Source organism: Callionymus lyra, chromosome 13, assembly GCF_982586985.1.
Source record: "Callionymus lyra chromosome 13, fCalLyr1.hap1.1, whole genome shotgun sequence".
Taxonomy (NCBI): Eukaryota; Metazoa; Chordata; class Actinopteri; order Syngnathiformes; family Callionymidae; genus Callionymus; species Callionymus lyra.
Window position 1 is genome coordinate 11026475 of NC_141830.1, and position 22785 is coordinate 11049259.

Consider the following 22785-nt stretch of genomic DNA (forward strand, 5'->3'; position numbering starts at 1 on the left):
GCTTAAACTCACCGTAGAAAAATGTTGTTGATCTGCTTCCGGATAAAAGCCCTGAGTCCCAGGAACTTTCCATAAATCCTGTGCAGGATGGTCTTCAGGAAGTCCCTCTCTCTTGGATCTTCGCTGTCAAACAGCTCCAGGAGCTGAAAGGTCAAACACGTTCTCACTCTCATTCTCAAGTCACACCTGCTTCTTCATACGTCTCATCAAAATCTTACTTTACTTATCGACACTTAACGATGAAATCAACTCAAAGGGATCAATAAAGTGCAGTCGAAGTCTAAGTCCAAGTCTAACTTCCATGATTCAACAATTTGTACGGTCAAAGCAAAGGTTTCATTAATGGATTAGGAATATATCACTGAACCACCAGGGGACGTTATCTTTGCTGTATTTTTAAATGACCGATAACATCATTGTCAACCACAGTCTGAATGGACAACAGCATTTGCACAGAAGCGTAGAGAGGCCATACAAGTGAAAACTGACTCCGTTCAAGCCTTTTTTGATCCTCGATCTGTTTCTTGTTCCATTACAAACATTTCCTAAAGAAAACTAATTCAATTTTTATAAAAACATTTGGTCTTTTTGACTCCAAGCATTATTTTACAATAACCTTTGAAGCATTTGCAGTGAATTTGTGTGAAGAAGATTGGATTTTTTTTTCATCTACAAGGCCCTGCAGAAGGATTCTGCTCTTAAAAGGCTACATGACCCTGGTCTGGAAAAGCGCTATACAAATAAAAATTGTCTACTTACTTACATCATTTATTTTATATGCAAACTTATTAACATTTCCAAAAGCTTTTTCGTGAGAGGAAATAAAAACATCCAAATAAACTAAAAAAGAAAGTCTTTTAATTATATGACATCAATATTTAACACTTGACTAGTGCGAAAACTTTTTTTTTTTTAAGTATTACTGCATATATACAGAACAGATTATCATGGGTTTCAAGTAAATTTAAAGGTTTAATATAGGTTTATTCCACAAATATTTATATTCCTTATATGTAGAATTTTATTTTGCTATATACACATATAATAATCACATATACCTATGTGTGTATATATAAATATATATATTTATATGTGTGTATACATATAAAATCAGGCCAAAGCACACTGCCTACTCACGCCTTATATAACATACAAATGTGTGAACTCACAGCATCAAAAATACTTTCGCATTTCAACACAAAACAGTTTCAGCAACATGTGATGAGTCATTTAGATTATTTAGAGACATTTATTCTAGTTTTGGTGTTGTAGTCATAGGGCTGAAGGCTATTTTGAAAGCAACACACACGCATGTAGAAATGCTATTTTAACTGTGATAAACCGGGTACCTAGGAAAGGCTGGGAAACCGAATGTTTTGTTACATTTAGATCACATTTTTCAATCAGGTTTCCATGTTGATTTAAGAGGCAGACACCATGTTATGCTTGAGGCGTTCCACTGTGAATCCACTACACTCTAGCTACAAACAAATAATAAAACAACCTTGTGTGCTAAAGAACAACTGTGTCAACACCGACACGTTAACACTCCGCTTTATCCCGTCTTAATTCATGTTTGCACAACGTAAAAAAAGGCCTTAATCTTCACTGTGCTGCCATTTGTTTTTGTATTTCAGTAAAAAATACTTGTAGGAATAATGTTCCCTTCCTAATATACTAGTGATTTGTTGATAAAGGCTGCTAGATGACAGCAGTCCTCCCTAGTTAAAGGAATAAAGAAATCCCGCAAAAGTCTCTGTGATTACTGAGGACGAGAGGATACAGCCGCCTACAGCAGCTTTTAAAGTCGATTTTACTGACATATTTCAGTGTCAAAACAAATGAAAGCAGTTAATAAGTCTGTGGTCTGTAAGTTCTGCAACACCAGAGTCAAGTACTTGACAATACTACAAATATAATCGTTACTAAAGTATTGAAATATATGGTATCGTTGCCCCTGTATCGTGATACGTATCAAATCACCAGATTCTTGCCAATACAGAACCATAGAAAGTAAGTGTAGGAAGGAAATGGAACTGAAGTTCTATCCTCATCCTCATGGTTCAAATCCAATAAATTAATAATTAATAACATACAAGCTGGCATTAAAATAAAATTTTTTTGGCTATGTTGCAATTTTTTTCGAGAGTCTTTTCCCGTTTGTTTTGCTTTAATCATATTTGCATGAAGTGTATTTTTCTTGGTTTGGGTCCAAAAACCAGACTCATTAAAAAAAATCTAGGTTTTCTTAAGTAAATCGTGTGCTGGACCACTAGGTGGCACTCACATGGCAAACCTCGCATTTGTGTTATTGAATCTTTTTCTATTCTTTTAAAATGGAACCTTAGCAAACTAGCTTTCATTAAATCTTTAATTTAAGGTTAAATCAATTCTTGAATATATGTTAAGTATATGCAGGACATTGAACCGTGAAGGTCTGTTACATATTAGAAGAGATTAACAGGTAAGACTAAACAAGATTAAAGGGATTTAAGATCCAATTAAACTAAAGACATGCTGTAAGACATGCAGTCTGTAAGTGTCTCTAGACAATAATAATAATAGACAAGCAATTTGAGAAGCAAACTACAGAATATAATCACACATGTTTTCCATTTAACAGGAAGTAGAATATGTTTCTAAACTAAAACCCTGAAGATCGGAATCAAAAGTAGTTTTATTTATACTATTTTCTTAAAAAAGTACTGTGCATGAAAGTATATCAGCGCCATCATAATATTGAATGGTAAACATTGAATTTTGAAGTGTCATTTTATTTTTTACATAATTTAACTCCATAATTTCTATATTGAAATGTTAAATTTTTTTAAATCAAAAAATTTAATACAATGATTTGTAGGCGGATACATTTTGAATGGATAGGTTTTAAAATTTACTATAACATTTTTATTATAGTGCCACCGTTATTGACTGAACGTTTGAACAAGTAGCTCTGTAGTCTTTTGGTATTATCTGGTGACACCATTTTACCAACGGAAGTATATTGACTTATAAAAGGCTAAAAATATATATATATACAGTATATATATAATTTTGTATTATAAACATAAAGATAATTTATTATAAATAAAAACATTTATTTTTTGAATGATTGGAATTAGAATATCAAACCCTAAGTGTATTTTTTGTATGTAACTATTTAAAAAACAATAACAAATAAATACAAATGATTGAATTCAATGAACAAAGTCAACCTTTTAATATAGAAATTGTAATAAAAATCCTCAAAGTTTAAACTTTTCAATATTCTGATGATATATTGCCATATCTTTTTGCCTTTCTAAATCTCAAATGAGGTCATCATACATTGCGTGTGGCCATGTGCAGATAATGAAAACACGCTACAAGATTGTCACCATAGCACGACTCAAACATGTTTAGCCGAACGAGGCGCCCTGGTGTGACGGAGGTGTGATGCAGATTCAAACCAGCTGCTGGAAAAGAACAGATGCTGGAGTCCTTCAGCGACACTATGGCGCACTAACAACATGTGTTTCAGGCCCACTTACGATCGCTTTCTCATGGAAGGTCAGTCGACGCAAAGCAGACCAGCAGGAATACATGAGAATAGATCCTAAATGTACATTTGGATGTCTTAATATTGGTCAGTTCTAACATGAAATGTTGCTTTTGCTTCCAAGCGAGTGTGTGAACTCACTCTGAAGACAAACCCACTATTTTGACAAGCAAATCACAGGCCCACTTTCTCCGCAGTAATTGCCCGCCGAGCCTCCCCCTCCGCTCCCACCACATCCCTCGCGTCTGCTGCTGCCGAGGAGTAAACAACAGGCCCTATTTAAAGCTCCTCTACGACATGCTCGCATCATGGAAAAGTCGGTCCGGTGCTCGGATGTGGCCGAGCCAACATTCCAGAACCGCTGGTAGTTGTTAGCTCAGTGGCTTCACCGATCATTCGAGAGCTCCCAGCACACGGTGCAGGTCAGGTCTGATGCTTCCAAGAGAGCAAGAGAACATATCCTTGAAGAAGCTTGAATGATCTTCTTGTAAGAAAACATTCAACCAGACGTAAATGAAGTCAATGTACGCAGCATGATCGCACAATTCCAAGGTTCTCCTACATCCAATAATATATATATATATTAATAATTAAATGAGTCGTTAACAAGCCTTACATAGAAATGACTTTGTTCATTAAACGTTAATAATGGGCTCTTTATTCATAATATTAATACATGTTTTGTGTTGGAGTTTTACACACTTATTATTTTCACTTATTAAATATGATAATGATGTGCACTGTGTAACTCGTTACTTGTGTAAAATGCATATATTTATATTTACGTATAACAAATACTTCATAAATATTTTACAAAAATAGTCATATAACGAAATATTACAATAACCTTTTTTGTAAGACGGTTGTAAATCAACGTGCAGTTATTTTACAAGGATATTGTATCTATGAATTATAAATGTGTTTTTTTTTTTACATTTCCAAATACTAAATAGTGACATCATTATTTCACGGCGCTGTGTTTTAACTCTTATTTCCATTTAAATCAGGGGTCTCGTACTCAACTTGCCGGTGCCATCATAGGTCAACTCTTGTCGGGACTGTGCCTCTGGCTGGAGGGTCTTTCACCAGTTTTGTCTGAACATCTTTAATTTATAATATTTGTCCAATAATTAATGGATATCATGTGTTTTCAGGGTGGGTCTGATTTTACGTGTTATTGTATTGTTAGTGTTCAGAAATCTGTTCCATCTCAAACAGTATACTAAGAGAAATATAAACGATAACATTTGATGCGATGATCTTTATTCCTCAACCATCCGATGTTGAACAAAAACAAAGTCTCTTGCTTTGCCTGCACAATAAATGCAAGGCAGCAGAATCTCAAGTCACGGCCCAAATAGCCTGTGGGCTGCAGGTTTGTAAGTAATATGTAGACTTTTTAGATTGACTGAGACAATTGTTAAGAAATCCACATTACAAGTATAGTTACATAACGAAAACGACAACTAAATGCTGATGTTTTGACACATTTAACTCTTATAACTGCTAATATTCTCTCTACCTTAATAATCAAGCTTAGGTTTCACCTTTTCTTGCACTTCCTTCATCTACTTTGGTGCAAACTTGTGGTGCAACACAGGAAACTGATGTCAACACGCTCATGGTTTATGCTTTTATATATACACCGTGTATTAAAGTCTCTTTAAAGGACTGACCTGCAGAACAAATTTCTGATTGATGTGATGCTTGGCGATGCTTGGCTGGAAGTCAGGATTCTCCAGAAAGCGCAGAAGGAACTCGTACACCAGCTAGAAAAGAAAAGAACCAGACCAGAAGTAACTTAATGTGTCAGTGTTGGACTGTAGGGTGGATCAAGTAGTTCTCGTTATATTGGCTTTTCTTAGTGTCGGAACAGAATCAGAAAACTTTATTGTCATTGTTCAACACGTTGAGAAACGAGATTTAAAATCTATAATCTGCGAAGCCTTCATTTCCAGAATGTGGTAGTCGTTGGTGTTGAAACAAGAGGCTCTTGTTGAGTCAGTTTCTGTTTTTTCTCTTCCTGGTAACTTCAAAAGCTTTCTCGGTACTTCATATGAAAACACCATTTCTGACCGACTGCTCGCTAGACAGTCTGACGTGTCATTAACATAACAACAAGACTGTTGCTAGAGAGTTCTACTGTGTCAAAACATTAAACCGACGTCAAATTGTTACATAGTGCGGCTTTAAGATGGATCTCAGTACCTGCATGTGCGGCCATGAAGCCTCCAGCGTGGGCTCGTCCTCCTCCGGGTCGAAGTCTGGGTTTTCACTTGGAGAAAGTGTTCGGAATATGTTGGTGCTGATCTATAAAATAAAATAAAAGTTGTCGAGTCAGCCATTGAAGAGAGGATTTTATACAAATTATTTAAGGACATTGAAAACTGCAATTCTAAATGACAAAAACAAGTTATTTTTCAAAATATTGAAACAGAAAAAGGGAAAATCATAAAGTAAACATCCATGTAAAAAGTATGCAGCATAAATTCAGCTTCAGCTCTTGTGTGGCACCGACTGAAATGCTTTGGAAGATAAGTATCGAAACATGCTTCGGTTATACAGCGTCAAGTTTCACTAACTATGTGTGATCCAAACTTAATTATGTGCAAGTTTTTCTGAAGAAAATCTAATAAGTGACAAAGGGAGTGAAAATCCAATTCATTTGTTGCTTGTCAGCAAGTGTTTCCCACTAGAAATCTTTTTCTCTCAAGAAAACTGCTTGTAATGGAAATTAACCTAACCTAAAGAACATTATGAGTTTGATTTCTACCATGTGTAATGTCTTTTTTTTGGACGTGTAAATCAAATAAATGACGACGATGAAACAAACTGTTCCAACCTTGTGTCGGAGACAGTGAGGGCACACAACAGGTCAGAGTCACTGCGGATATTTTTAGCGTTAATAGATGAGTGACACGAGCTGGAGAAAGGAACTGCATTATTATGATTGGATGGTTGTCAGTTACAGTCACTGTCGGCCTGAGGAACAAACCTAATCACCCGTCAGCATGAAGGCATGAATGAACTGCGAGCTGTGAAGTGTGATTTAACAGCTGGGGATCAAACTGTAAGTAGTGAGAGAGAGAGACACTTCCGAGGACTAGAAAAAAAAAAGTGTTTCTGAAAACTCAACAGTGTGGTAGAGGATAAATAAGAACAATAAAAATGGCAAGCACAAAAATATTAAGCTGTATGAATCTGTGCGTGCACGTCAATCCCATCAGATTTTCTTTTATCCATAACAATCAATGTGGGATTGAGTGCAGATGTTTACCAACAACCCCTCCCTGAAAAAAAGTATTTGACCTGAATTTAGAGTTTCTAACTTTAAAAAATGACTTACTGTATTGGCAGGACAAGCATTTTCCCAAAGGAGACCTCCAGAGGGATCAATAAAGTTTTATCTATCCATCTATCTATAACATGCATCACAAAACAGGGGAAAAGATAGATTATACTGCGGATATATTTGTAGTATTGTGGATTACGTGACTCTCGTGTTGCAGAATTTACAAACCACATGACTCTTAACAGAGTCGTAATTTGTTTTGAAACCAAAATATGTCCAAATATAAGCTGTAAAAGCTGCTGGAGATAAATGTATCCTCTTGTGCTCAGTCACGGCTGGGATCACGCAATATGTCGCTGTTCCTTTAGCTACAGAGGACGTAATGACCTGGATTTACCAGCTGAAAGTTTAATTGAAACACAAAAATGAACAAACGCCTTAATGAAATTTCCAAATACATTATTTTATTTTATTAATTTGAAAAAGTTTCCGGATACAACTTTTCAATCGATGACAAGCCTGAATGAATTGCAGTAGTACAGGGGTGGGCAATGTGTCGATCGCGAGTAGATCGCGTGATTTAATCAAATATGATATAAGAAAATAGTAAAGAGAGCTCAGATTGGCTGCTGTGCATGTCAATCAAATGACTATTGCGCCGATTGGTTGACAATTTGATTGACATGCACAGCAGCCAATCAGGAGCTCCCGATCTCTTCCACTGAACGCACGGCAAAGTTCATATGAATCGAGAATAAAAAGAGCAAAACGTGAGACAGTCATTTTACGCAATTCAGAAAAAACGATATAGAATTATAGGCTTGTTTAAAAAAAATTATATATCGAACAAAAAAAGATCACGTCCTTAAAACACACTTGTATTAATAAACCATCACATGATGACTATTTGTAAATTGCCTTTATCTCACGAATATAATAAGAATACGCTCAAACACAAACACGTTAAACAGGTGCAGGTGAGAAACGCATTCTAATGACGTCAGACACGATCAGACAAAGCGATGATGATGTGAAGTTACTGGTTAACAGTTTTATTCTCGTTAAACTTCATCTGAAGATGTTTTAAAATTTAAATAATCCACTTGTGTGATTCATATCAGACATGTTTAAAATTAACAAATATAATCTGTGAGTTTGAATTCATGTTTTCATTTGTTTTTGTTTTTTCATGATCACAGAAATGGAGAAATGTAAGTCTTGTGCTTCATTTAAACATGATGGACATATTGAAATGGAGGCATGGAAAGGGATGAACCCGTCTGAATTCTTTGTTGATTTTGATGAACAAAGGAAAAGGACTTGAATTCGTGTCAAGCACAGATTCTTACACACACCATTTGGGTTCAAATAAATGACCATTTTTAGTAGGAAATCAATGCAGTACATATGAGTCTGAACTTGTCTGCAGTGGAGGATGAGATTTAACACGACAGGCTGACACTGAGCTTAAGACCAGGTCTCATGGATCTCATGGACATCTTTGGAAGTTACTCTCAGAGGAAAAGTATCTTCTTATGAGGAAATCTGCTCCTCACGGACTGAACTATTTGAATCTAGTTATTTATGTAAGTCAGCATTTCTATGAAGATGATTAAATCCACTCATCCTTCAATCATGACTGATTATCATTCACTTCTTTCAGTGCTATCATCCGAGTGAAGTATGTAATTACTTATGTTGGGCAAATTTGATGAAGGTAGATCTTTTGAGCTTGATCATTATAAAAGTAGCTCGCGAACCGAAAAAGTGTGAGCACCCCTGCAGTAGTAGATTGATTTTGTATATTCGGCAGATGAGGGACATGTTTTCGTGACAGGCTCAAAAACATCCGTCACTCTGGTAGTTAAAGCGATCAGACGTGGATGAATTTCTTTCATTACATTATAAAAACCAAGTCAATAAAAAAATATTTTCTTTATCATTGAATACTCTTTAAAACAGGTGGTAGAAAACCATAATGTGATCTTTATCAACAAAGATCATCACCGTGGGGAATTAGAAACAAAGGTATACATTTGTGAATACTTTAATATCCACTCATTTAAAAGCAGACACGTGGGATTATACATTTCTCATCAATGTCAATGTGTCTCTGATGTGCACTTCTCAACAACACCACTAATTCACTCCACTTCCATGTTGGCGAAGTTCACGCTCATTTGTTCGCTCATTTCATTCTTGATATATCCAATCGTTGCCGTAAAAAAGTACATATGCCCTTTTCTGGTATGCACTCACTCTTAGACAACAAGACCCCTTCATTGGAGCAGACAAAAAAACAAAACACAAATACTACTACAAAAAAGCTCTAAAATTTGAGAAACATTCCTAGGACCAAACATTTTATTGTTCCACAACAGTGTTTCTGTAAGTGAGGGACGATCAAGATAATGGACCAACACGTATTACTCAAATACATATGGGAACACAGCACTTTCTCATTACAGTCCACTTAACATTAATCCACCTTAGCACTCACACTGTGGACTTGTGTTGTCCTGACACATCAGTTTTTGTCGCACAATTAACCAGTCAGCCGTTTGGCCACTTAATTCAATCCATTTTAGACTTCAACCCGGTGAAAGTACCTCCACACGGAAAAAAAAAAAGGGAAAACAATGTGGGCGGACAGAAAACGTATGAATCTTCTTCATTTGGTAGAAGAAGGAAGTTATTTTTCGAGTGAAAGTAAAATTGTGGCACTTTCTAGCCCTGAGTCACAAAAAAACGCTTCTGCTTTTGTGTAATTAAATCAGCAAGTGATATGTTAAGCCATAATTGTTTTTTTTGTTTTTTTAATTATTCAGACTCATTTAAGATCAAATTGTAAAATAATTAAACGAGGAAAAAGCGTAACATGAAAACAGTAACTCCATCTTTAATAATAAAATACACGTCATGAAAATCATATGCATACAATTATGAAAATTCATGCATGCCTTTAGATTAAAAGGAGAAAGAGAAAGCAATTTAATATATAAACGTGAAAGAAAAGTGCAATACAGGAAAAAATAAACAACTTAATTAAAATACAATCGTGTTGGGAGTGTAAATTGTTTACAACACGTTCATAAACTTGAAGAGTTTGGCTGGAAAGGTGTTTTTTAGACCATTTATAATAACTTCCCTGTTGGAATGTAGAGAGTGAAATGAGATTCTCTGGTGTATAAGATTATGTGCGACTGCACCACAGTACAAATGTTCGGGAGAAAATCAGATCAGACCTCACAAGACGATCTCAGATTCAGACTGGACACGATGTACTTATATGGAGGAATATCATAGAGTGGGAAAAAAACACAACAAATAGATAATAGACAAGATAAAAACTGAATTGGAATACTGGGAGAAGAAAGGTTGCAATTAGACTTGTGTAGAAGTTTTCCAGGAGAAGGAGAATCTATATAAATTTACAACCAATTATGATAATTTAAAGACGACAAACGGCCTCACAATGATCCCCACTTTAACGGGGCACAGGTAAAGTTCATGACCGTGTCGTTTCTAGAGCAGAAAGTATCAAATACTGGTATAGATTATTGCCTACACAGACGTCGATCGGTCAAAAGCTCTGACTCAGCAGCAGAGGATCTCGTCACAATAATCTCCAGCGTGGATTGATTCACTCTGGACGTGACTCACTATCGTACAGTGGGAGTCATCAACCCAGATCTACAGTACGTTATCTGATGAACATTTGCCGGGGGTTGGTTTGGCTTCTAAAAGATGTCCGCGTTCAGTTCCGTAGAAACCGAAGTGTTAATTCCTACACGACGACCTTTAATTAGCAGAGCTTCCTGCTCTGTGTTTCTGCACACATGCACATCCATTTATTTCCAGATCTGTTGATGAGACCCAAGGCCTGCTGGGAATTTGCTTAAGGACTTGATTAAGAAGAACAGAACCTTCTTTGTATACATTCTGTACTACTAAGCTGTAGTAGACGGTTATTATTTCTTATTAGATAGTCTTTTCTTCTTCTTCTTTACGCCTCTCGAGTCCACGAGTCCAGGGTATCTCAGGTAAACACACGTTAAAGGCTTTAAAATAAGCAATTGGATTTAGTTCCAAGGACAACGAACACTCCGCTTCTCCTCAGATCTTTTGCCGTTCTGAGTGGCAAGAGACGTTCTCGCATGTAAACAACAGCTATAAATAAGCAGCATTTGCTTCAGCTGGTGAGAAAACACACTAATTGTGATCTACGACTGACAGGACGTTGTGAAAGAAATTCAATTGTCCACTTGCATATGACCAGCTGTAGCAGATGGACACAACCTTTGGTCAAAACTCAACCGAGACGACAAATTGCAACATCTTAAGTCAAAATATTTTGGTAAAGTATTACAACCAAATGGTGATATACAACACGTTCTAATCGGATATTTGTTAAGAATTCATAAAAATCCCTGCTTCTGGAAAATGAGATGGAAACGATGACTTCGGGTACATATCTGTAACACAGCTGTTCAGAATGAGATGATCTACATCATATTCTGGCGAAACTGATTCCAGTAAGTGTGTGGCAACTGACCCTTTCAACATAAATAGACCAGAAACATTAAGATGTAATATGATGAATTAACTGTTAAGTTCAGCTGACTAACACTGACATCCTAAGGACCATTAAGAAACATACAGTAACCCGTCAAGGGCCAAGCGCAGCTTTCACCCCCACGAACTAGCTGATCATTTGACCTTTCACTGTACAATGCATGGACATTAACATTGGACAATCCTTTAAAGCGACTTATGACACAAGCTAAGTATCTAGAAGGTGCCTAACTCTTGACACATTTAAAGTCAGAGACAATGCGAGTCCTACGTTTACTTCCGTCATGTGCTTTATATTGTGGGAGACACTGTAATCTCCTTTTTTAAATAATCTCTATGAAATTCAGTGAAACTATCAATGTTCACCGTATGGAGTTTTTAGTGTCTGATCATCAATTTATTTTTTTTGTTTTCCTTCAGATCCTCTTTTGTTAACGAAGCAACAGGTGAATGCTGTATGCTTCTTAAAATTAATACGTTATTTAAATTAATATGTTCTGCTTCTACAAATTTCACCTTTACTTACCAAAACACAAAATATGCTTATTATTAATTTGCCTTCTCGTTAATTCAATGACAATTTTATCACAGTGAACATCATGCATTTGTTATCAGAATAGATTTATATAATAGTTATTTACATCTAAATCGTATCAATGGTGTATAAAAATAGTGAGAACAAATAAAGCAGCACTTAGAAAACACTAAACTTCCCTCTGCTGTATGAAAAAAGATCTAAATGTTTGTGGTTGTCAATACCTAACCATCATTTATGACAATACTAGTATAGAAGATAAAGTTTGATATTATTAGATGCAAATATCTATAATAATTCTAAATTATGTGCAACACAGACTACCTAAAAGAAAACTCTGAAACTTGCTTAGTTAAAATAAGTCTTTGCTCCAATAAAAGCTCTCAACTATTCTGATACGTCCAAAATGAACCTTTGTTATAATGACTGGAAGATTTGATTTAGAAATAAATAATACACACCGTTATAAACGATCAGTCAGTCGTATAATACTGTTGCCTGGATCAAATATTGCCATTTTGATCTGTTACAAAAATAAAAACAATGGAGACAATGTAGAGTTTTATATTGTGTGATGTTTTGATTAGTCTCTGCGACACTATGGAAATAATACAACCGTCAACTAAAAGTCTGAAAGTGACAAGTGTTATTAAAGTTTCAAAGACTGCGAGAGCATCCTCACCATGTTGGTGATCTCTGGGTACGTGGGTTCCACCAGGACGCCTCTGTTGGTGGACACGTATTCCACCAGTTCGTTGAGGGTGGCCCTCTTGATCTCCTTGCTCCTCAAGTCTGTGACCGAGTCCACGAAATCAAACAGCATGCAGCACTGCTGGAGCTTCTGCGAGAACAGTTCCTGCTGCTCAGTAGATGACGCATCTGGAATCACGCAAAACACAACACGCAGTTAGTAAACAGATTTTTAAGCGATTTTAAGTTCTACTATAAAATAGAATATACACGTAAAATGATCCTCTTGTTTGAAGCAGCATTTGAAGTACTTGATGCCAAATACAACATTTTATATAATGTTTCAATGTCATTTATCCAACAATCTTTAGTCAGTTTTACTAAAAACATGGATAATTTACCAACGTTCAGATAGAAGCCATTACTAAACTGTCTTTCGCAATCTTGAACAAATGCACACTTAACATTCACTTTTTTTTCCCCTTTAAATTCCACTATAAAATAATGCCCTTGATAGTATTAAATACATATTTTAAATTCTATTATGAATATTAATATATTTATATTTAATAGTAACAAAGAGATATTTTAAAATTTAAAAATCCACATATATGCCTGTCATGTAGTTGAGAATACCACTTTATAACACATGCGTTCCGGCTATTGCAAAGACACTGCTTCTTTAAAGGTGATGACATTTGATCCAACATAATTTAATAAGAATGGTTAGCTCTTTTTAGTAGTAATATAGAGTCAGTTAAAATAATCTTACCAGCCGTATACACACAATAGACGTAAGAACTGTTGGAATCAATTATTTTTCACCTGTACTGTAGTTTTGTTTAAACTGAATGACAAACATGCTAGCTTGGCAAACAAATATTTTTTACCAAAATAAATTAAACCTGTCCCACGAGAAAAATATTATTAAACATTAATAGGGATTTTTTAAGTGTTTAAATATTTATAGGCCAACACATATAGGCCATATGCATCTAAAAAAAAAAGGTGAATATCCTAAAAACTTACTTTGATGATTTTTATATTAAAAGAATGGGCCAGGTAGAAATTGCACTGGTTTTGTAAAATGTATCTGCTAATAACAAATTGTTTGGATATATTAAAGGAAAGAGCTGGACAAAAATGACAAAATTCACTTATGTCCCTAAATAATATATTGATAAACTATGCAGCATTTTCATTGACCTGTGATAACTAAACAGAAGCAATGCATGGCACGTAGACGACAACAGCACACATTTGTGTTCTGGCACACAAAGACAAACCCAGTCACTTTCAGCTTTGATTATAAAGCTATTCATGGATTAGATGGTGAGCGCATTCAGGGTTATTAGAGCCGTCAGACTTGACCCCTGCGAGTGCATCAGCAGCCTCTGGCAGCGCTTCAAAATAGCATTGACACGGTGCAGTGACTTTCTGTACCTGCTGTGCACAGGCTTGTTGCCCAGAGGAGTGCACGTCTGATTTACAACCCTCAGAGAAAAGGATACCTCCAGGTTATAGGGGTTATGCAAATATAGATGCCACTCTACACCACCTGTTGACGCGTCGCTGGACCGCCAGTTGACGAGTTTCTCCAAATGTCTCGTCTAATGTCTGAAGTCACAGACGGAACCAATATAATTCTACCAAGAGTCACTATTTCAGAATCAGAATACGTTCTTTACCTGCATTTTAAACACAGGTATTTGTTGTGGTGCTGACAGTAAAAATAAACAATTATAAATAAAATAAAATTGGATGAAAAAAATAAAACAAGAGACTTGTGCATTCAAGTGGACATACTTTATAATAATACAAATGTAATACATTTAAATAGAATAAAAGTGGTAGTGGTGGTTAAACTGCAGATACAAGTCGGAAACTAGTTCATAAAGTGATGACACGTTAACTATTAAAGTGAAATCCACTGGTAAAAAAACGTAAGATCTGATAACATGGACAAAGAGTGAGAAAAATAGTGTTGCATTTACGCTAACTATTTAACAGCATCAATAATTATAACATAATTTAATGGTTTAGTAGTTTAAGAGTTAAATAATTGGCATATACCGCATATCATAATAAGAAAATATGTATTGCCAGCGTTGTAACCACGACACAGGAGTTTCCTGTGGTGGTCTTACAGAACATAAAAATGTAATAATATGATGATTAATACAATAATAAATACATTAAACTAAATTAAGAGACTGATTTAGAAAATAGTTATCAGGAAATAAACAACTTAATAAACAAACAAATAAAAAGGTAGCAACACCTGTAGTAGAAACTGTCTTGAGCGTGGCCAAAAGAGAAAGTAAACATGCTTGTTGGAACTTGGCAAATACAAAGAGAATGCAGGAGATAATAACAGTATGAAGTTACACAACATATTCCATTTTAGCAACCAAAGCTACACTGATCCATTATCCTGCGGCAAACGGGAACATCAATCCAAAAGTCAATACTTAAAGAGCGATTTAAATTTACCAAACCTTTTTTTTTTTTTAACAGGAATTAAAAACAACCGATAAAAGAGGATCCGTCACAACAATGTCTGGGCCAGACACGTGAGCGTTAAAGAACACGTTTGTATTGTGGACATTGAAAGAGCAATCTTGTTTCTACCATCATGATGGTTTTTATGTACACAGTTAAAGATACAACAACACTTCCCAGAAGCAAAGTCAAGCAGAAAGACACAAAACCTCAGCATGCAGGTCAGGTGACCCCTGAGGAAGACTACTTCCTGCAGCCATTTACGAGATTATCGGTGAGACGAAAGGCGTACGCAAGTTTGAAATAAAAGATAAAGAGTTTTGGCGTGCTTCTCCAGCAGCTGAACTGGTTGGGCAGGGTCACAAAGGAAGCGTGGTTTTGTGTTCAGGGCACGTTTGTTTTGAGTGCACATTCCAAGAATAGGTTCACAACACATAACAATGGAAAGAACTATGCAACGTTCTACAGGGAAATTAAACCTTCAATGTCATTAAGGTAGAATTCATAATAAAAATTAAAGCATTTTTTAAATCAAGACAATGGATTTATTTGTTTATAAATCCACCTAAAATGATCTTTAATCTGGGTTTGACTTAATTTAAACATTATTCTCGGATGCTGACCCTCATCTTTAGCCACAATACTAACTACAGAAAAGACCATTTTAACCATAGAAAAGACACTTAAAAATGACCTTGACAAACATCCCAGCGAAAGACATTTAAACTACTGAGGAAGATATCGACTGGCCATCTGTTGGCAGACCAGACGGAAAAAACCCAGTGTGCACTTATTCATCAATAGAGTAGCTGGGCGAGCGTTTTATACGAACAGAACTCAATGTGCAATTATCCGTATTGTTTACAAGTGCAACAATAGACTTCTGGAGATTCTGGATTTTCTTGAATTCAACCACAAATGCCCCCCCCCCCTTTCACCCCCAACTAAACTACAGTTTACCTCCCAGTCTTCAAAAGGATTGTGCCGCAAACACAATGCGACTGCTCAGCAGGTATAAGAGCAAATGTAAAAGGAAATCGAGGCTGGGCTGAAAATTGTACTCTCGGTACAGAAATATCTCTATAGAAAGCCGTCTCTATTTGGAAAGTAAACCATTTTCCCCGACTTGTTCTCAAGGCTTCTGGCTGCTATGGCAACAATGTTGGTCTCCAAGTGACTCATCTCCTCAGTGTCTATCACACACCAGGAGATATCAATGCCGCAACCTCTCCACGGCGGGAGGGACGAAGCATCTTTAGTCCGTCTTTTGTGACCTTAAACTTGCGCCATACAGAGAGACCTTGTACTTTCCAGCAGGCCATGAAGTTTAAAACGCAACGACGGTTAAGGTTCCTCCACACGTGAAACCTCGGTCCTGCATTGTCCGTTTAATTCCCCTATACAAGTATACGATGACCCCTCAGCTATATTTCATTTACTATATGGATGGTGGTGCCTCCATAAGTTAAGTCCCTAGACCCCGACTCTGAGCCGGCAATAATATTTCCAAAGGGTCTACATTTTAAATCGTGGCTATGGTGATGGTCCATCAAGCCAAAAGACACATGGAATGAATAAATAGAAGATAAAATAGAAAGCAATATATACACATCAGTTAGCATAACCAAGTCATGACATTTAAAAAATATATATAAATTATAAAAGAAAATGATTTATTTCATATCATTTTATTTTAATATTCAGATTTTATAACTGGTGAGTCTCTTGGGACCACAAGCAAAATATGTACAGACGATATAAGTATTTATTACCATTTCTTTTAAGAGACAAAAAATGGATGACTTATTTAAACAAATATAACTTCAATGACTAAACATTATTAAGATGTTTATGACTTGGTAACTGCCAATGTACCACATGTGACACGGTCCAAGCTTTTCTCAAGGTCTGACCCAGTTTTTGAAATCTTGAAGCTTCTTGGCAAAATTTGACAAAAATGTACCTTGGGTTTTCTGGTTGAATATTTCTAATTCCTTGTGTAGAATGCTAAAGATAAAATGTCATTGTGAAACATTAGTTTAAGATTCAGAGTAAATGTTTATCACATAGAGTCATCAATTAATCATAAAAAGAGCAAATATTTTCTAAATTTATTTGTGGCCATTAGTTGCTCACACATTTAAATGTACAAAATAATCCTGAATTCATATCACTACCTGCTAATAACGTTCAACCATGCCATGATAGGAGTCGATACCGGTGGACATTGGTTTTGGGTGTGACACAGCAGTCACCTGTACTATTGGCGACAACAAGTCTAGAAAAACTGCATTCACACCTATGGACTGTCTGTTATTACCTCGCACGTATGTTTCAGTGTGAAGAAGAATGCAGTGAATCACTAACCTTATTGTAGGCACTTGTCCTTTTTGTCAATACTACTAAACTATTGCATGGCAAAACTCAAAAAACCCTAAAACAAACAGTATAGAATCACAGTTGTTTTTTTTAAATTCCCATCCTCATTCCATACACAATCCTTTGATAGTGAAAAGTGCAAATACTTAAATTCCGTGTTAAGCTCCTAATACTTCTTTTATAAGGTTAAGAAACTTTACTAGCAGCAACCCAGGTGGTGTTTCAAGGATGAAAGAACTCAATTCATCTGTGAAAATAGTCGGATGATGTGTCGGCTGATGTCTGCATAAGAGTCCTTTGTCTAGAAATAAAGGCAACCCTTGAGTTGTTTTCTTATCATTCGTCTGATGTTGCTTACTTTATGATCGTTTTTTTTTTAATAGATATCTAAATTTGTCACATATTGAAGAAGTGTGTCTTATTTGTATTTTCCATTGCTTGTATATTTGCCGTTAGGATAGCAATTTTACCTCTAAACGCATCAGTTACTGTGAAGGGATTGACATTTCAGAAGACTTGCTGAGCAAAACTAGTTTAGACACGCCAGAACATTTTTCAGTCGCACAAATAAAAAAAACTCATAGCATAACGTTGTTTATTAAGTCAACAAAACTTGTGAGAACAATATAACAGAAAGAATGGTTGCGTTTCATTACAAGTCACTGAGCTTTAGATACTAAAAATGATTTTCAGCTTGACGAGTACAAATAAGAAATCTGACTTGAGAACAGTAGTTCATTATTTGGAATGTTACAGTGACAACATTGTTCATAATTTGTTCCCATCTTTGTTAAAGTGAGGAACTACTAAGACACTGAGAATATAGTATACTGGTTGTATTGTGATAGTTACTCACAAAGATGATACCATCTTTAGAGTAGGAAGGTTGTGTGCTTCTATTCAGCGGTAAACCAACACTTTTAAGGTTTTAAATCCAAGCCTAATTCAAAGAGAAAATTGGTTTTTCTGCTCTGGTTTTTGGACATCTGAACTGAATGAAAACCATTTTAATGACTGACATGAAAAATGGCAAACAGGAAACAAAAGTTGCTGATATTTCAAAAAGCAGGCCGTAGAATGAGATCAATCCGAGTATGACGCATTTTATGACTGTGACATTAACAGTTACCGAGTTACTCAGAGAAGGTTTTTTTTTTAAAAAGAGAACAAGTCCGAAGTACAAGTGTTAATGAACTGCAACATAATCACAGGCAGTTTCAAGGAAAAACAATAATGTTAAAATATTTTAAATTTGCTTTACTTTCTTTGATCAAATCTGGTTTACTTTGAAACAAGAAAGTCAAGTATTTCTGACGACTGAGCCTTACATTTTATTTAGTGTCAGTATTTCTGTGATATTTATCTTATCACACTATTAATAAGTTACAGGACATTAAAGAGTAGATTGTTGTTTTTTTCACTTCTCACAACTTGAAAAAATGAACCTACACAAAAACTGAAAAGCCTTCTTTTCAGAAAATAATTATGTCGATCTTACGAAGATCATTTTGAACGATATCCAAGACAATGTTTTAAATATCCTTATCAAGGCACGACTTTTCTCTGCCCCTCATGTACGACACCATCAACACCACCTGACTGGACAGGTTTCAATGCTGGTCACCCATGTTTTGCCACAAACTGACATTTATCTGATGAAAACTTGCTGACCTTTCAATCGCCAAAGCTTTGTTAAAACAAACCAACTACTGAAAGTAAAAACATCTATTTTGAATTGGTGATAAGTGAAGTTAAAATTTAGGAAGTCCACTGGCACAAACTAATACAATCTTCATGCATAGAGAAGGGCGGAACATTTTAACACCTGATCACTAACTTCTGCTTCTTAAGGTTGTCACTGGTCTTCACGAGTCACTCGTGAAAAATGACGGCTCACACATCATTACACTGGGACCGAAAAGTGGCATAGGCCTGTCACAAGGTAGCATGTGCAGAAAAGGATTTGATTTCTGAATCAGCTGACTGAAAGTAAATGACTGCCTTGGTGCTTGTTCTTTTTCTCCTATTGATTATTTTGCGTTTTATCTTATTTCATTCTTTTATTCTGTACCGACACCACAAAAAAAATGTTGTGTTTTCAACAGTGGCAATAAAGTTTTAGATTCTGAAAGTGGCAGGTGACAGTGGCTGGACAAACAGCTGTCATAGTTATTGGTCAACCAGGATATTTAATAACATCTGCCAGTCTGCACAGAACCATATACTTTATTTGTTACTTTTCATGTACCAAACACTTTTAAATTATTTCAATCTTTCAGTTATATTGGACAGAATATATACACGATACTAGGGGTGTGTATTGGCGAGGATATGGCGAGGATATGGCGAAACATATCGCGATACAGAGGCAACAATAAGATATATTGCAATACTGTAGTAACAAGTATATATTTGTAGTATTGTCAAGAAATAGACTCTGGTGTTGCAGGATTTACAGACCACATGACACTTGACTTAGTCTTAACTGCTTCCATTTGTTTTGAAACCACAATATCATCTATAAAATCTGACGGAGTCAACTGTATCCTCTTGTCCTCAGTCAATTTTCTGGGATTTCAATGTTCCTTTAGCTGCAGAGGAACGTGCTGACTGCTGCCCTCTAGTAACGAAAGTTTAATTTAGATGTTCTATTAAGATGTTAATTGTAAATTAACAAATGTTTATCGTAAACACACTTAATTGAACTATAAATCATAAAATAAATGGGGGAGGGGGAATCAATACAGTGCTGTTGAATATGGATACAATATCGCGATATATCGCCATATTGATATTTTTTAAACACCTCTATGTGGTACGTGATAAATCAGACATCAGTACATGCTTCTGCTGAAAAATGACAAGTTTGTTCTTGCCAAATAGTCTCACTGATGGCTAGATATAGATAGAAATAACATCTATACTATACATGCGTTCTATACTGTGATGTAAATAGTAGGAAATTTAAACTGAACAGTTTATTAATATAGTTAGTCCCGGGGGAGAAACGTACCATCCCGTAACAATTTGTAGATCAAGATATTTTTTTATATTTTACATTCTATAAATCTCCAATTGAATAATAAAAATTATGTCTAATAGTGAATTGGGCACATTTTAATCCTGAATGAAAATTCAATTTTATTTGGTGATTTACACCAAATGACACCTTCATTATACTTGAGGTGGTGAAATGTTTTTATTATTTTTATTTATGTCCTACATTATGTAATTGTCCTATAGGTGTCTTGTTGAAGGTTTCCCACGCCGCTTCCAGATTAAATGTACGCAAGAGAATGTGTCTCCATGCACTCCTACAGGTAGGCCATGAAGGTCAGACTATTTCAGTCATGGTCATCCTCTTACCTTTGAGCTGCGGCAGCGGCGACAGCTCCACTGGGGCGCTCTGGGTGCGAAACTGGGATGATCCCTGAGGCTTCCTCTGCTTCTGGGCCTTCCTCACGGACTTTCTCGTGAACCCGTCCACTTTCTCAGATTCGTAGATGGCCGACATTTTGATGCATGAACCCCGTGGAGACTTTTTTTTTTTCACACTCGTATCAAATCAAAGCTCTCGTTGTGACAGGTTTTCCTCGCGCGTTCACATCAGAATGAAAATACCGGACTCGGTTCTTCTCTGGTCCAAATCTTCTATTCCTCATTTTCCAACATCCTCGGTGGGTTTTGGGAAAAATCTAAATCCACAGACGACACCATTGGAAGGGAAAATAGATACAACTAAAAAAAAAACAGTGATCAAATAAACAAACTAGTTACTATTTTTCCTACGTGCTTGTCGCGATTTTATGACGTTAAAAAGAGCGACCTGTTGCTGATCATGTTCCGGGCATCATCAAAACAAAGTTGTAGGTCGTAGCGAAGTGCTAACGTTAGCTAGTAGCTTAGCTTGACACAAAAAAAAATGAGCTCTCGAAGAAATGTGTCGTTTTAAACCATTTCCAGCGTCGCTCGAGACGAAACTACACAACCCTGGGCTTTTGAATTCCGTGTCGCTGCGAGCGAACACGTCCAGTGTGTCGCCCTTTTCGCCGTCTTCTTGTTCGTGTATTTCCACTCGAGTTCAGGTTCGACTTAAGTTCGGAGTGAAACGTTTCCACCGTGCAAGTGTTCCGATCCACCTGCCTCGCCCCTCTCACTCCTCTCGTTCACGCTCGATCGTTTTCGAGGATGGATTTCGTTTTAAGGTGTTGTTTTTTTTTTTTTATCTCCGACGGAAAACGAAGCAGTAGCAGCAGCAACACCAGTCCAGTCGTCCCGTCGTTGTGCGCTCGGCTCGGCTCGACGCCACAGTACTGAGCCTGACAGCTGTGCGTCACTGATTGACGGCTGGAGCAGCCAATCGCAGCGCGGAGATGTAGGAAGTGAAAAACTTTTTCGACCAATCGTCGGTCACGGCTGATGTGCCTGACCATGTGACATGTAAAAACAAATGCGTGACGTTGCAGACTTTGGTTCCAACTGCAAATGTTCATAAACGATCAAATCTAGTTATTAATGGAGTTATTTATAAAACATATACATCAATTTATGATATATAAATAAAGCATATTGAAAAATAAAAAGACAAGAACACAATAAAAACTTTAATAAATTCATCCTTACATTTCTATTTTTACTTATTGTGACGGTTGTAGCGTCACTGCGTCCACTAGCATGAGGCACCTCTGGTTTTAACATGAATTTTAATCCCTGCTTCCTTCAGTTTCCTCCGAGAGTCCAAAACATGCAAAAGACAGATAAGAATTTGTAAGTAAGTAAGTAATTTGTATTTGTATAGCGCTTTTCCAGACCAGGGTCACAAAGCGCTTAAACAATCTAAACAATATTCAAAAAAGTATATACTTTAAAGATCAAGATAAAAACTGATAACACAACAGGAGTTCCAGAAAATCAAGGAAAAGCCTAAACAAATAAAAACGTCACTTACTCCCAACTCCTGTCTCATGATATTCAATAAAATTAGCAATTGGAATGAAATAAATGAAGGAACTTTTAGTAGGTATAACGAAAATATCGATATGGCGATATATTGCAATGTTCTTTAACATGATATTCGACAAGCGTTGTATCGATTACTAAAATGTTACTACGTTTCAGTTTTTCCTTGCAAATTATGTGTGTTACCATAGTTTTTATGCTTTAACAGTCCAATTTATGTCAATTCTTATTTTTCATAGTGAGCATCTAGATGGCAGCATTCATTCTGTCATCCTGCAAGATACCTTCGATGACTGAGGACGAGAGGATACAGTT

At 36.1% G+C, this 22785-nt stretch overlaps 1 protein-coding gene across 2 annotated transcripts in view; it reads right to left on the minus strand.

Moving 5' to 3' along the window:
• ppp2r5a (protein phosphatase 2, regulatory subunit B', alpha isoform) overlaps window positions 1-21803 on the minus strand; it is a 30196-nt gene extending 8393 nt beyond the window's left edge. For both annotated transcript variants that reach the window (XM_087804940.1, XM_087804941.1), the window contains exons 1-5: window positions 20878-21803; window positions 12623-12819; window positions 5747-5848; window positions 5215-5307; window positions 13-143 (exon numbers count right to left, since the gene is read on the minus strand). In XM_087804940.1, coding sequence (XP_087661066.1) covers window positions 13-143; window positions 5215-5307; window positions 5747-5848; window positions 12623-12819; window positions 20878-21025 — 671 coding nt within the window. In that variant the 5' untranslated portion in view covers window positions 21026-21803. The remainder of the gene's footprint in view (window positions 1-12; window positions 144-5214; window positions 5308-5746; window positions 5849-12622; window positions 12820-20877) is intronic.
• Between the last annotated feature and the right edge of the window lie 982 nt (window positions 21804-22785).